This window comes from Amblyomma maculatum, chromosome 4 (genome assembly GCF_055883805.1).
Source record: "Amblyomma maculatum isolate TAMU_Amacu chromosome 4, ASM5588380v1, whole genome shotgun sequence".
Taxonomy (NCBI): domain Eukaryota; kingdom Metazoa; phylum Arthropoda; class Arachnida; order Ixodida; family Ixodidae; genus Amblyomma; species Amblyomma maculatum.
Window position 1 is genome coordinate 49,970,086 of NC_139347.1, and position 14,818 is coordinate 49,984,903.

Consider the following 14,818-nt stretch of genomic DNA (forward strand, 5'->3'; position numbering starts at 1 on the left):
CGAAAGCCGCTTAGCAGTGAGCGGAGATGAATCTGAAGCAAGACTTGCCGTCAAGCGGCTCTTTGTCACAGAGGACTTGGTTGTCCAGTTTCGCCGATTCCAGCACCACAGTATGCCGCGGAACTTGCGAAAATCGGCGAGAGTAAGGGTATAATAGTGAAGCGATAACCGCAAGAGGCTGTATATCGCGGCCTCGCTCCGCGCGCCATTGTTGAGGCCCTGAGTTTCTAGAAAGTTTCTCTCATGACTGGGAAATGGATCATGATACTATATCGTACAACCAATAGGCGACTTCCGAACCATTTTGAGAGCAATGTTTTCTTGAGGACACGGCCATTGGTTAAAGGCCTTGTTCATTAAAACACAAAAGCCACCGGTGTCGATCTACGGTGCTTTGTAATTTCCACTGCTGATCAGTCACAACAGTAAACGAGTTCAGTGTTTTACTGTTTGTGCATAGAGGGTGCTAAGGAGGGCATTTATCGAGAGGCGTCAAAACAACGGGGCCAGCAATCGAGACAACAAGGTGAACCGGGTTGGGCGCCGAACACACACACGCCGATACCAATGCCGCTGCTGAAGAGAATTTTCGTCTTCGTCTTTAAACTTGAATATATCAAACAAGCCAGATGCATTACAATTGTTGAGCTTATACTTTTGTTTCACAGTTAGCTTCTTTTACATGTAACAAGGAGAGGCTTTACAAGGGAGGTACTTTTTCGTCGCGGAAGAATTCTGTGTCATCCTGATCGAGGGCAATTCTTCTTGGCTGCTGAGTACACGCGACGAAGATATTATATGTTTAAGTTAGAAAACTTGTGAATCCAGCTCCTGACTGACTCCTACAGACTGAAACTTTAATATTAAATAAAATAACTTTGGGCATGTTACATCAGTCAAATACAGCTGATGGATCTAGTGCAAATATTTTATGTTTTCAATTTCGAGGGAGGCAATCCTATGATGTACGACATCAGTGCACGTTAAAGACCCGTCGAAATCACTCCCCAGCCTCCACTACGACTCCTTTTTCTCTCCGCAGCCTCCACTACGACTCCTATTTCTCTCTTTCACCCCGCCGGGGTGGCGCAGTGGTTACGGCGCTCGATTACTGTGCCCAAGGATGCGGGATTGAATCCCGGCCTCGGCGGCAGCTTTTCACTGGAGGTGAAAAGCAAGACGCCCGTGTGCTGTACGATGTCAGTGCACGTTAAAGAAGCCCAGGTGGTCTAAATTTCCGGAGCCCTTCACTACGGCGTCTCTGAGCCTGAGTTGCTTTGGGACGTTAAACCCCACAAACCAAACAACTTTCTCTCTTTCCACTTTCACTCCCACCTTCCTCCCTTCCTTTACGGCGTGGGCCAGGTGTACACAGAAACAAGTGTGACAGATAAGGTTCCTTTTCGTTCATGTGAACAAATTATTATTATTATTATTTCAATACAACAAACAATGGAGCCGCCAGGGCTCCCTCCGTTCTGACTGATGCATTGAAACGGTTGCTTTAGCGGCTACTATAGGTGTAGTGGAACAGGAGAGATAGTTATTGCATGTATCTCGCTTGCCACAAGACTCAGCACTACCGAAATGAATTCTGACACTCGCAGTGCCTCTCAGAAATACCCAGTAGTGCGTAATAGAGATTTGGATGATTGCTCTAACCATTTTAGTGCCCTTTAAGATCTTAAAACACTCACAGGGCGATTAGTGCTTTGCGGCGCGAGGCTCAGCGAGACCTGCTGGGGAGTTTTCATTTGCCGATATATCATCTAGAGAAACTGATCTTGACGTGGCCGCAAAATCACCATCATAATCATCACCGCCGCCATTTTCACCTAACTTTTTTCACTGCAAAGCAAAGGTCTTTCCAATATCCATTCAATCAAAGCAGTTCTACATCACATGAGGCCATGTCACTCCAGTGAACTTCTTAATTTGATTAGTACCCTGCTACGCTTGCCTTCCGTTAGAATTAATTCCGTTACCTGAGGGGCCGTCAGCGATCTATTGGTTCATTTACATATGCGCTGATCATGCCTATGTCTTCCTGATCTCAGCTATGACATCATTATCTTGTGTTTGCTCCCTTACAGACCTTTCTCTCTTCCTTTATCCTCACTTTACTCCTATATTTTTGTCCTCCAAGTTTCCGCCCCACAGAGGAGCTTTGCAAAAGTATAACTATGGTATATGTTCCTCTTGAGGCACACCGGTAAGTTTCTATACTTGACCCCAGAGTGCAATTAACTGCCACATGTCAAATAAAGATTAAGCTTATATCTATGTAAGCCGATAAATTAGGCGACCCAATCACGTGCCAGGATTACGATGCAAGCATGTGACCAAGGAACGCGGTGTTGATTCATGGAATCCGCTATTCTCACTCAATGGAAAGTCTTGCGAAGGAGGCTTACCTTGTCGGAGAGTAGCTGCAGGTTGTGGTGGAAGCCCTCCTCGTTGCAGCGTAGCTCGGCCGCTTTGCGCGAGCGCAGCCGCTCGAGACGTTTCACCTTGCGTTCGAGGATCTCCTTGACGTGCTTCTCGTCGCGAGAGTACTCCGAGAGGGAGCGGTACGCCTTGCGCCAAATGTCCAGTTCGCGCTGAAGCTCCAACAGCTCGGGAGCCTCGTGCGGCCGCAGGCTCTTGGGGTCGCGCAGCCGCAACAGCAGGTACGCGCCGAACAGGCACAGAAGAGCGCCCGGGGCCATGTGCGCTGTGAACGAAGTGAAGTTGATGCCCTGCGCCATGTTAAGTTATGTCAGGACATGGGCACGAAAACGGCCACTGTTGTTTACGTACGAGACTTACCAGCACCATAAAAACGTTTGTTTTGTTGGGTTTAACATCCTGAAGTAACTCAGGCTAGGAGAGATGTCATAATGGATAGCTCCGGAAATTGTTACCAACTGGAGTTCTTTAAGGTGCACTGGCATCCCACAATACACAGGCGCTTTTTGGTTCGCCTCGATCAAAAAGCCACCGTCGCGGGAATCGAACCCGCGTTGTTGGATTGTTGCTGTTGTTGTGGCTGTAGGAAGAAGGAAAAGAAATGCACGGGTCTGTTACTGGCTCACTGGCTCTGTAGCTGAGCCACCTCCCCTGCCTCGCGCGGACAGAAGAGAAAATAGAGAAGAAATGAAAAAGAAGAGGGAGATAAAGACCCGCGCCGCAACAACAGCCGTCGTCCACTAGCGAAGCAGTGGAGGGTGCAATGACAGCCTACAACAGATGAAATTCGGTGGCTGGCTAGTCCCCGCCGCAAGCGGCGTTGATCTACCGTCCCAGCATAGGGCCAGGAACTGCCACCCTTCACCACCTTCACGCTTGGATCCAGTAGTCGAGCGCCCTAGGGTGCCTCGATGCCAACGCGCCCTAACCACAGAGTCAGCTGTGGCGTGGCCATAACAATAATAACGATTGGTTCACAGGAAATGAAAGGTGCATACCTGTCACACATGTTTCTGTGGACACCTAAATCGTGCCGTACAGTAAGGCAGAAAGGTAGGAGTGAAAGAGAAGAAGAGGAGCCGTAGGGGAGTAATTTCGAACATCACCTGGAGATATTTAACGTTCACTGACATGGCACAGCACACGGACGCCGCTTCCTTTCGCCTCCATCGATACGGAGCCGCCGGCGGTCGCCATAAAAAAAAAAAAAAGAAATTCGCCTTACTAACCAACCGGATGGTAGCTACCTCACGATTCTCAGGACGTATTTGCTCACTGGAGAACAGTGACAGTACAGCGACTAACTATATACGTCGCAGCACGTTCAGCAGCCTGCTTGCAAAGAGGATTGGGAGATATTTCGATTCCAGTAGCGCCTCCGTTTTTTTCTTAGTCTCGAAGACACCAGAGGATGTGGCTGCCACAAGGTGATGAATCTAATCAACTTGATGTGTGTGTGTGTGATAATGCATGATATGCGCGGCACGTATGCCATTGTGGATGTTTGTGACGATGCATTGTGTCTGAAATCATATACATTGTGTGCGTGGTAATGCATTGTATGCGCGTCGTGTGCACTATGTGTGGACGTTTTTGTTAATAGATTTTGTGCGCGATCATCCCATGTGTGTGTGGAAATGAATTGCGCGTGATATGCATGACATGTGTTGTGTATGGCCGGCAGACGCCGGAAAAAGCGACTGCTACGAGGTGATGAAAAGGTCTAATTAATCTGAAGTTGCTTGTGGTGATACATTGTGTGTGTTGTCTTGCAATGTATGTTTGGTAATGGATTGTGAGCGGCATGTATGAAATACGTTGTTGTGAATTGCCGGCAGGCACTTGAAAAGTGGCTTTCCTGAGGTGATGAAAGGTATAAATTTATGTGATGTTGTTTGTGATTATGCATTATGTGCGCAGTCAGGCAATGTGCATGACAACGGATTGTGTACGATATGTATGACATGTGGGTTCGCACATGGCTGGCATACATCGGAGAAAGTGGCTTCCAAGGGGAGGTGATATTAACCAATCTAAAGATGTCTTCCGTGATGGGCATTATGTGCGCAGGTCGACCTGTAGGAGCGCTCCTCGGTTGTTTGTGAGAAGCTGCTTCAAAATGGACAGTATAAACCACTCTGTAGGAAGTGCAGCCATCTTGGGAACGGGAGAATAACGATGTGTGAGCAATAATCCGGCTGTTCAGAACATAGCAAAATCTTCTCACGTTTGTATGTCCACTCTTGTAGATGTCCACCGAGTTGTGAGGCAGACACTCCGTTTTCCTTTTCCACAAAACAAATCAACTAAGGACATTTAATATAGTCTACAGTTTAACACCTCAAAGCGAGTCCAGGCCATTGCAGACGCCGTAGTGGAGGACTCCGGAAATTTCGACCACCTGGCGTACTTTAAGATGCACAGAGATCACACATGGGCGCCTTCTTAACTCTACGAGAATTGCAAATTGGGTTGGTGGTGCAGTGGTAAGACGCCCGACTACTGTGCCGGAGTACACGGGTTAGATACCGACAGCCGGCGGCCGCGTTTCGACTGAGGCGAAACGAAGTGGCGTTCGTGTGCTGTGCGATGTCAGTTGTTCTGGCTGTAAAAAGAATGAAAAGAAAATGCACGAGTCTGCTACTGGCTTTGTAGCTGAGCCACTTCCGCTGCCAGGAACAGCCACCCTTCACAACCTCCTCCCCGCGATGTTAGTGCATGTTAAAGATCCCCAGGTAGTTGTGGCTGTAGGAACAAAGAAAAGAAAATGCACTGGCCTGCTACTGGATCTCTGAGCCACCTGATTGATTGATTTATAGGAAGGGAAAGGCGCGGTAACTGTCTCACTTGTTTTCTGTGGATACCTCAACCGCGCCGCAAGGAAAGGGAGGAAGGTGGGAGTGAAAGTGGAAAGAGAGAAAGAGGAGCCGTAGTGGAGGGCTACGGAGTAATTTCGACCACCTGGGGGATTTTTAATGTGCGCTGACATCGAAAGACGATCTCCCCTGATGGGGATGGGGTAGGTGGGTCACCGCCCCTTGCGGTTACAACCCTGATGGGACTGCGACAGGTAGGTCACCGCCGCTTGCGGCGGTGGCTACCCTGCCACAGCATTTTCATCTGTTGTAGGCCGTCATAGCATCCGCCACCGTTTCGGTGATGGACGACGGCTGTTCTTGCGGCGCGCGTCTTTCTCTCCCCCTTGTTTTTCTTTCTTCTCTATTCTCTCTTATGTCTGCACGAGGCAGCGGAGGTGGCTCAGCTACAGAGCCAGTAGCAGACCCGTGCATTTTCTTTTCCTTCTTCCTACAGCTACAACAACGGTGGCGGCTTGCCTGCCACCGAATTTTTATCTGTTGTAGGCCGTCATTGCACCCGCCACCGCTTCGGCGGTCGACGACGGCTGTTGTTGCGGCGCGCGTCTTTCTTCCCCTCTTCTTTTTTCTTTCTTCTCTATTTTCTCTTCTGTCTGCACGAGGCAGCGGAGGTGGCTCAGCTACAGAGCCAGTAGCAGACCCGTGCATTTTCTTTTCCTTCTTCCTACAGCTACAACAACGGTGGCGGCTTGCCTGCCACCGAATTTTTATCTGTTGTAGGCCGTCATTGCACCCGCTACCGCTTCGGTGGTGGACGACGGCTGTTGTTGCGGCGCGCGTCTTTCTTTCCCTCTTTCTTTTCTTTCTTCTCTATTTTCTCTTCTGTCTGCACGAGGCAGCGGAGGTGGTTCAGCTACAGAGCCAGTAGCAGACCCGTGCATTTTCTTTTCCTTCCTCCTACGGCTACAACAACGGTGGTGGCTTGCCTGCCACCGAATTTTTATCTGTTGTAAGCCGTCATTGCACCCGCCACCGCTTCGGTGGTGGACGACGGCTGTTGTTGCGGCGCGCGTCTTTCTTCCCCTCTTCTTTTTTCTTCTCTATTTTCTCTTCTGTCTGCACGAGGCAGCGGAGGTGGCTCAGCTGCAGAGCCAGTAGCAGACCCGTGCATTTTCTTTTCCTTCTTCCTACAGCTACAACAACGGTGGCGGCTTGCCTGCCACCGAATTTTTATCTGTTGTAGGCCGTCATTGCACCCGCCACCGCTTCGGTGGTGGACGACGGCTGTTGTTGCGGCGCGCGTCTTTCTTTCTTTCCCTCTTTCTTTTCTTTCTTCTCTATTTTCTCTTCTGTCTGCACGAGGCTGCGGAGGTGGCTCAGCTACAGAGCCAGTAGCAGACCCGTGCATTTTCTTTTCCTTCTTCCTACAGCTACAACAACGGTGGCGGCTTGCCTGCCACCGAATTTTTGTCTGTTGTAGGCCGTCATTGCACCCGCCACCGCTTCGGTGGTGGACGACGGCTGTTGTTGCGGCGCGCGTCTTTCTTCCCCTCTTCTTCTTCTTTCTTCTCTATTTTCTCTTCTGTCTGCACGAAGCAGCGGAGGTGGCTCAGCTACAGAGCCAGTAGCAGACCCGTGCATTTTCTTTTCCTTCTTCCTACAGCTACAACAACGGTGGCGGCTTGCCTGCCACCGAATTTTTATCTGTTGTAGGCCGTCATTGCACCCGCCACCGCTTCGGTGGTGGACGACGGCTGTTGTTGCGGCGCGCGTCTTTCTTACCCTCTTCTGTTTTCTTTCTTCTCTATTTTCTTTTCTGTCTGCACGAGGCAGCGGAGGTAGCTCAGCTACAGAGCCAGCAGCAGACCCGTGCATTTTCTTTTCCTTCTTCCTACAGTCACACCAACAACATTGACATCGCTGTGGCAGTTTCTCAATGCTAAACCGCCAGGCAAAATTATGTCAAATAGTGCTTCCGCGTGTCTTTTAATTGCATGCTTCCGCGGGGCAGTTAAACCCCGGTTAATTTTTATTTATTACGCTTTCTTGGCCAGCATTTCGAATGGAAAGAGCTACGGCTGTCTTTTACAATATAGCAACACAGAGATCACTTCGGAGATTTGGATAAAAAAGGGATTTCGTTGTGCGCCTGCTGAATAGTGTTTCCCCATGTTGACGCTTGATAAATTGCATGCGAGTTTTATTTGGTTTGGTTTCCGGGGTCGTCCTAAACGACTCAGGTCATGAAGGAAATAAACGTGTTTTCAATCAATAAAGCAATCAATCACCGTAGTGGAGGGCTCCGGAAATTTATACCACCTGGAGTTCTTTTAACATGCGCTGACATCACACAGCACACAGGCGCCTTACATTTCGCCTCCATCGAAAAGCAGCGGCCACGGCCGGGATTCGATCCCGCGTCCCATGTTATCCAGCAGTCGACCGCCCTAACCACTGCGCCACCGCGGCGGGCTCGCACGCAAGATGTATGTAATGTGTAATCGATACATCAACAGCTGGCTTATTCAGTGTGTGTGACTTGCCCCAGCAAGCAAAAGAAAAAGAGACGGAAACACGAATGCATTGATTGAACGCGTATGCACAAGTTATGGAGGGGTGAAAGAGAGAGCAGCCCATAAAGGCTCCCTTCATCTTTTTTGGGACGTAGCTGGAATAGATACGCTGTGAGAAACGGGAATTGAGATTCCGATTATGGGAGGGGGCTATTTGACATAGGTAGGGAATAGAGGCAGCGCCCGATTTTCGTAATTGGCCATTATAGAACGGAGTTCCTTGTAAGGCCTCAGCAGAGGGTGGGAAGTAGGCTTTTGCCTAATATGCGGACCTCGGCTTCCAAGCGTGCGTCCATGGGAATGCTCGCCGGGGACTCCGATCCTCCAGTCGTCCGAAGCAGGCAATCATAGCCAAGACCACGGATTGGGATCCGGTTCCACTGGACGTCTTTTCCCAAAATTGCTTTCTCTACTACATGGGACCCTTCTTTTCGCTCGCATTGGTGGTACGCGATTTTACGCCAATTCACAATCCTAGCAGGCACCATTTCATAACAAAACATTCGATAGGTTCGGAGTGACCAAAAAAATTGACAAATAATGAGCCCCCGGGGAAAAATAAACGCTTGGTTAGTTGCTAATATAACGAGCCTCCATTAGAACATGAAAAATTAGTGCATCTACCTTCTGGAGACAAAAACAAAATCTAGTGCAATATCGCACATAGACGAAAGAGGAGTACACACACAGGAAAACTGCACCGCCAGGGTGGCGTAGTGGTTACAGCGCTCGACTACTGTACTTTGCTTTTTGCCTCCGTTGAAAAGCGGCCGCCGAGGCCGCTTTTCAAAGGACCAGTAGTCGAGCGCCGTAACCACTACGCCACCCCTACGCCAGTCCCGCGACTACTGTTCCCAAGGATGCGGGATCGAATCCCGGCTTCAGCGGCCGCTTTTCGATGGAGGCGAAAAGCAAGGTGTCCGTGTGCTAGGCGATGTCAGTGCACATTAAAGAACCCCAGGTGGTCGAAATTGGAAGAGGAGTCTTCCACTACGGCGTCTCTCATAACCTGAGGCACTTTGGGATGTTAAACCCCACAAAGGAAACACCGAAAAACAAGTTTCCAATAGTTTATCGCGAAACGTTTTAGAGATTTTTCTATTATTCTAATTCTTCGTTAGAATGTAACAGAGATTGTTTTTAAATACGTGCGTCATGTAAGCGTTCTAAAAATTTTTTCCTTAATGTTTTCTCTAGCAAGTTTATAATAATTTTCATGTCATAATACCGTATACTTCATAAATGGGTTTACACACGGATTTGCACTTTCTGGCGTTCACTCGAGAAAAACCTGCTTTCCTTACGTAGGCATTCTCAAAATGTTCGCAAAGGCGACCCTTGAGACCCTCGCCGATTACTCCGACAAATTCATTTCCTCATGTCATGTTGTGCACTGTTGCTTTCAATATATTAAGCGAAGTTAACTTCTTTTTCGGAAGCTCATGCTTTAATGTTGAGTCTGATCTTGTCATTCTGCACAGTGTTTGCAGTTTACCACCACAGAAAAAAAAAAAAAAAAACTCGTTTACTTTCACGCGTTATGTAACCTTCTTCCAGCGATGGGACAAGCCCTCAATGATAAACACGGCCGTGAATAATGGCTGGCAATGGGCTACGTTCCATACACAAGTGTTCTTTTAAAGGCTTTAAAAGGTGGCAAATTTTTTTTCAAGTCTTTTGTTACCAACTCGCATAAGTATACCCGGGCGACAAACTGCCTGGGCGACCAAACTGCCTTTATCTGGAGATAAGGCAACTAGACTCACACAGTTTCGAATATTATTATTCCTCCGACGTCTGGGGAGAAGGTGATATGAAAAGACAAGGTACAGATAATTAGTCAGTGCGGCATAACTTCCAGTTAGCCGCATTAACCTAATGTGTACTGAAGAAATCAAGTAGTCAGACCGAAATCGAGGGTAGACTCCGCCCAAAACATTGTTTTATCGTTTATATGTAAAACACGAGCGCCTGCACGCACGAATGCGCGCGCGCGCGCGCACACGCACACACACACACACACACACACACACACACACACACACACACACACACACACACACACACACACACACACACACACACACACGCACACGCGCACGCGCACGCACGCACACACACACACACACACACACACACACACACACACACACACACACACACACACACACACACACACACACACACACACACACACACACACACACACACACACACACACACACACACACACACACACACACACACACACACACACACACACTGTCGTGACGCTGGGGCTATTTTGACCCGGCCTTCACTTGGTAGCGTGCAGAGACTCGGGGTTGAAGTAGGATTGAATCTTCGAAGTTGGTGAAATATGTACAAGCAGGTTTAATGGCACTTTGAGAAACTTATTTACAAGATTATTTACACGAAAGAGAAGGGTACATCAGCAAAATGGCAAGCGTTAAGAGTTCATAGCGAGAAGCGACTGGATGAGCCGTTTACCCAGGGCCCAGAGCGACATTTCGTGCTCTGCAGCGTCCTTAAAACCCCCCTATGTCCAGCCCCTCTCTGAAGATGTTGACCAACCAAATCCAGGGCACGCCCCTCAGGTATCGGCATCCAATCGAACACATCACTGCACTGATGGTCTGAAGCACTGACTGGTCCGGCATTCATTCGTTGGGCGTGATCACTTGTTGGCGGGAAAAGCTTGGGAACGGCGAGGAGAGGAGGTACATTTCTATTCTTCAGCAAAGAAACCACAGGCTGGTTCTGACAAGTGGTTTTACTTCTCAGAAACCCGAGTGCACGTGGCGCCGCATCCGCTCCCAGCCTTGTCCGTTTTCGACAATTGCAAATCTTTCCTGCATTCCTGGGAAATCACTTAATGGCTGTATGCGTCATGCTCCTTTCTTGTCCTGCACGTCAGCGGACATGTCACTCTGTCGTCTCCTTTGGAAAGTAGGCATTCCTCACTGGACGATAGGGCTTATCGACTGGAAGAGTGAACAAAAGAAAGAAAGCACTTCCTGCATTTCCCGCAGGGGGACGTTTCTTTGTGTTTTTCCAGACGTTCTCTTGACAGGGTCAATTTGGCATTTGCAGGTTGTCCACAAAGCAAAACAGGCTTACAAAACAGGATTCCTGGAAACAGGCTCACTTAGAGCCATTGGACCATCACCACATTTTCACAATACTTTTCCATGCCCACAGGCGAACAATAGAGCGCGCAAATGCGGATGCTTGGTCGTAACAGCCTCCTCCCCCGCCAGAAGAGTCTCGGAGGGCAGCAGTCCCAGCTGCTGCATGAAGAGACGACTTAATGGCCTGCACGTGAACGCTTGAAGCTCGCTGTTGCTTGTCGCGTTGTCTTGATTGTTGTAGGCCAAATTGCTCGAGCTGTCTGAAACTCAACCACATGTCGAAGCAAGCACTCGGCTCCCGTCTGAAGAGACCAGGTTAAAAGAAAACTGCCATTGTTGTTCGAGAAAAGCCCACTCTCAAGACGTTCAGGACCCACGTATTCCTAGAAAACCAAACGTGCTGCTTTACATAGCCACACATATACAAGCGTACGAAAAAAAAAAACCTGATTATCAATTTGGACACATGGTGAGGAACATCTCGGACCGCTTAGAAAGAGCGGCTAAGCGCGTCCGCATTCCCATTTAACTTCCCCTTTTTGTATCTTATTTCAAAATTGTACTGCTGTAAAATCAAGCTCCACCTAAGAAGGCGACTGTTCTTCGATGTCGCAGTTTGCAGCCAAGCCAGGGGACAATGGTCCGTCTCTACGGTGAATTTGGCCCCTCCAAGATAGCACTGCAATTTTTGAATGGCCCATACAATGCAAGCGCACTCTTTCTCTGACGCGCAATAAGCCCTCTCTCTAGAACTCAGTTTTCTGCTCAAGTAGAGCACGGGGTGCTCATTACCGTCGTCATCTCTCTGGCAGAGAACAGCACCTAACCCTCGATCACTGGCATCACACTGGACCGTGAATTCTCGGCCATAGTCTGGAGCTCGCAATACCGGACGGCTAATCAGCACAGCCTTCAGGTTTACGAAGGAGGCTTCCTTTTGTTCGTCCCAGACTACATTTGTCGGTTCTGTCTTGCGGAGAGCGTCGGTCAGAGGGCTAGCCAAAGCTGAATAGTTAGGGATGTAGTGATTGTAGTACCCAGTCAGACCCAGGAATGCTCGAATTTCCGTCTTCGTGCTCGGCCGCGGGTAGTCTGCTACCGCAGAAATCTTAATCTCGCTGGGTTTCCTGAAACCTTGACCTACATTGTGACCCAAGTAGTCCACGGTCGCCCTTGCCAGGCAACATTTCTCGGCCTTTACGGTTAGTCCAGCTTGACGCAAAAGGCTCAGTACAGCTCTTAGATGTACCATATGGTCCGCCCATGAGTCGGAAAAAACCGCAATGTCATCTAAATAAGGCACCGCGAATGTTTCACACCCATTTAAAACCCTATCCATGAGTCGGGAAAAACAAAATGGAGCATTTTCGAGCCCGAAACTCATCATTGTTGGCTGGTAGCTGCCCGTCGGAGTGACGAAAGCCGCGTATCTGCTGGCGCGTTCAGTGAGCGGTACTTGCCAGTATCCTCGAGTAAGGTCCAGCGTAGTCACATATGCCGCTCTACTGACCTGTTCTACTCTCTCCTCAATATTCGGAATAGGATACACTTGATCCCTGGTGAGAGAATTTAGCTTTCGGTAGTCTACCACAGGCCTAGGGTCTTTACCTGGAGCTTCTACTAAGATCATAGGCGAAGCATAATCGCTTTCCGAGGGTTTTATTACTCCTAATTCCAGCATGCGAGTTACTTCCATATCCAGAATTTCTCTTTGCCTTGGAGAAAATCGGTAGCACCTTGATCGCACTGGCACGTCTGAAGTCAGCTCAATATCGTGCTCAGTCAAATCAGTCCTGCCTGGCCTGTCCACGAAGCAGGCCTCGAACTCTGTTATTATTTCGCCCAGATCGGACAGCTGGGATTTCTTTAGTTCTCCTCTCTGCTCCGTCTTTCTGAGAAGCTCCTGAGCGTTGCTTCCTTTTCCGCTGAGGCAAATCAAGTTGTCCCCCATCTCCTCGGGAAGGTTTAACGTTAGATTTACCACGGCTTCCCTCTGCACATAAGGCTTCATAAGATTGCAATGATAAATGCGCACTTCTTTACGCCTACCGGGAATTTTCACTGCGTAGTTAGTGTTAGAAAGCTTTGCAACGACTTCAGCCGGTCCTTCCCACTGTACTTCGAGCTTATTCTGCCTTGAACTTCTCAGCAACATCACCTGGTCCCCGATACAAAACGTCCTTTGACGGGCTGTCTTATCATAGTACACCTTGGAACGAGCCTGGGCTGACTTCATGCTGGCCTCAACGAGTTCCTTAGTGTTATGTAAGCGATTCAAGAGGTTCAGAATGAATTCTACTACTGTTGGGTCTTCTCCGCGCCCCTCCCAGGCTTCGCGCACCATTCGCAAAGGTGAGCGCAGTGACCTTCCGTACACCAACTCGGCTGGGCTAAATCCAGTGGATTCGTGCGGCACTGACCGCAAAGCGAAAAGCGCTGCAGGCAGGCAGGTATCCCATTCGCGCTTGTTTTCATAGCACAGTCCCCTCAGGACTCGTTTGAGAACAGAGTGCCATCTTTCTACGCTGTTGCTCTGCGGATGATGGATCGAGCTATGCACTACCTTAATGCCGCATCGCTCGAGAAATGAGGTGGTGAGGACACTCGTGAAAACGCTACCCTGATCACTTTGGACCTCGGAAGGGAATCCAACTCGTGCAAACACTGACAGCAGCGAATCCACTACACTCTCGGACGTCACCTCGCGCAGCGGAACAGCCTCTGGAAACTTTGTGGCTGGGCATAACATAGTGAGGATATAACGGTACCCTGACTCTGTCACAGGAAGTGGCCCAACTACATCTATTACTAACCGGTGAAACGGCTCGGTAATGATTGGTACTAACACCATCGGAGCTTTCCACTTATCTTGCGCCTTTCCAACCCGCTGGCACGTGTCGCATGATCGTACAAAATTTTCCGTGTCCTTAAAACATCCAGGCCAATAGTATTCTTGCAACAGCCTCTGCTTTGTTTTCCTTATTCCAAGGTGACATGACCACGAGCTGCCATGGGAAAGTCGCAGTAAGTCTCCGCGGTACTTTTGGGGAACGACTAATTGGTCCCGCTCTACTCCGCGCTTATCCTTGAATAAGCGATACAGCACTCCCTTTCTCATCTCGAAAGAAATATTGTTTTCTGTCTTAGTGGCGCGGTGGCGCTCCCTTATCTCCTGTATCTTGGGATCATTGGCTTGCTCTATAGCTAAGTCCTCTCGGGTTCCACTTAAAAGTCTCGTGAGATTACTAGACACTGGCGGCAAGAGGTTACTCTCAAGAACGTCCTCATTCCGCGTCTCATCAAGCTCACTTTCAAGTTGACATATCTGAGATGCCTCGCTCTCAAAGTTTTCTGACCTGCTATCTTCCACATCGACCACTGTTTTAACTGCCGTTTCTTCCGCTGTGGAATTTTCTGGTATGAGCAGTGTAGCTAGTTCTCGCGCCCTTGAACGTGTTAAGGCTTGCACAACTCTGTCTCCGAAAAGGATGCCCCTCTTTCGCAGCAGCATGTCCGATTTGTTGGAGAACAAATACGGATAGCACTTAGGAAGCTTTCCTGAAACGGCAGCCTCGGTTGTTAATTCGCCGAAAGGGCCCTCGATGACCACGTTCGCGATTGGCAAGCACACACTCTGTTCCTCCACTACCTGGCGGATCCACGCACACTGTCCTGTATAGTCGGAAGGCGATACATACGCCGGATGGACAACATCCATCGTTGCGGCCGAATCGCGCAGTACCTTGCAAGGCTTCCCGTTGACTACTAGGTCATGCAGGTAGGGTTCTAAAAGCTGCATATTTTCATCGCAGTCACTGACATACGAGAAAGCAATCTTTTCTTTCCGGCA

General features: G+C 49.1%; 1 protein-coding gene across 1 annotated transcript in view; it reads right to left on the minus strand.

Moving 5' to 3' along the window:
* Positions 1-14,818, minus strand: part of LOC146190959 (P protein-like) — a 300,983-nt gene that overhangs the window by 92,999 nt on the left and 193,166 nt on the right. The window contains exon 7 of the mRNA XM_084601359.1: positions 2,415-2,738. Within this exon, the coding sequence (XP_084457485.1) occupies positions 2,415-2,738 (324 nt within the window). The remainder of the gene's footprint in view (positions 1-2,414; positions 2,739-14,818) is intronic.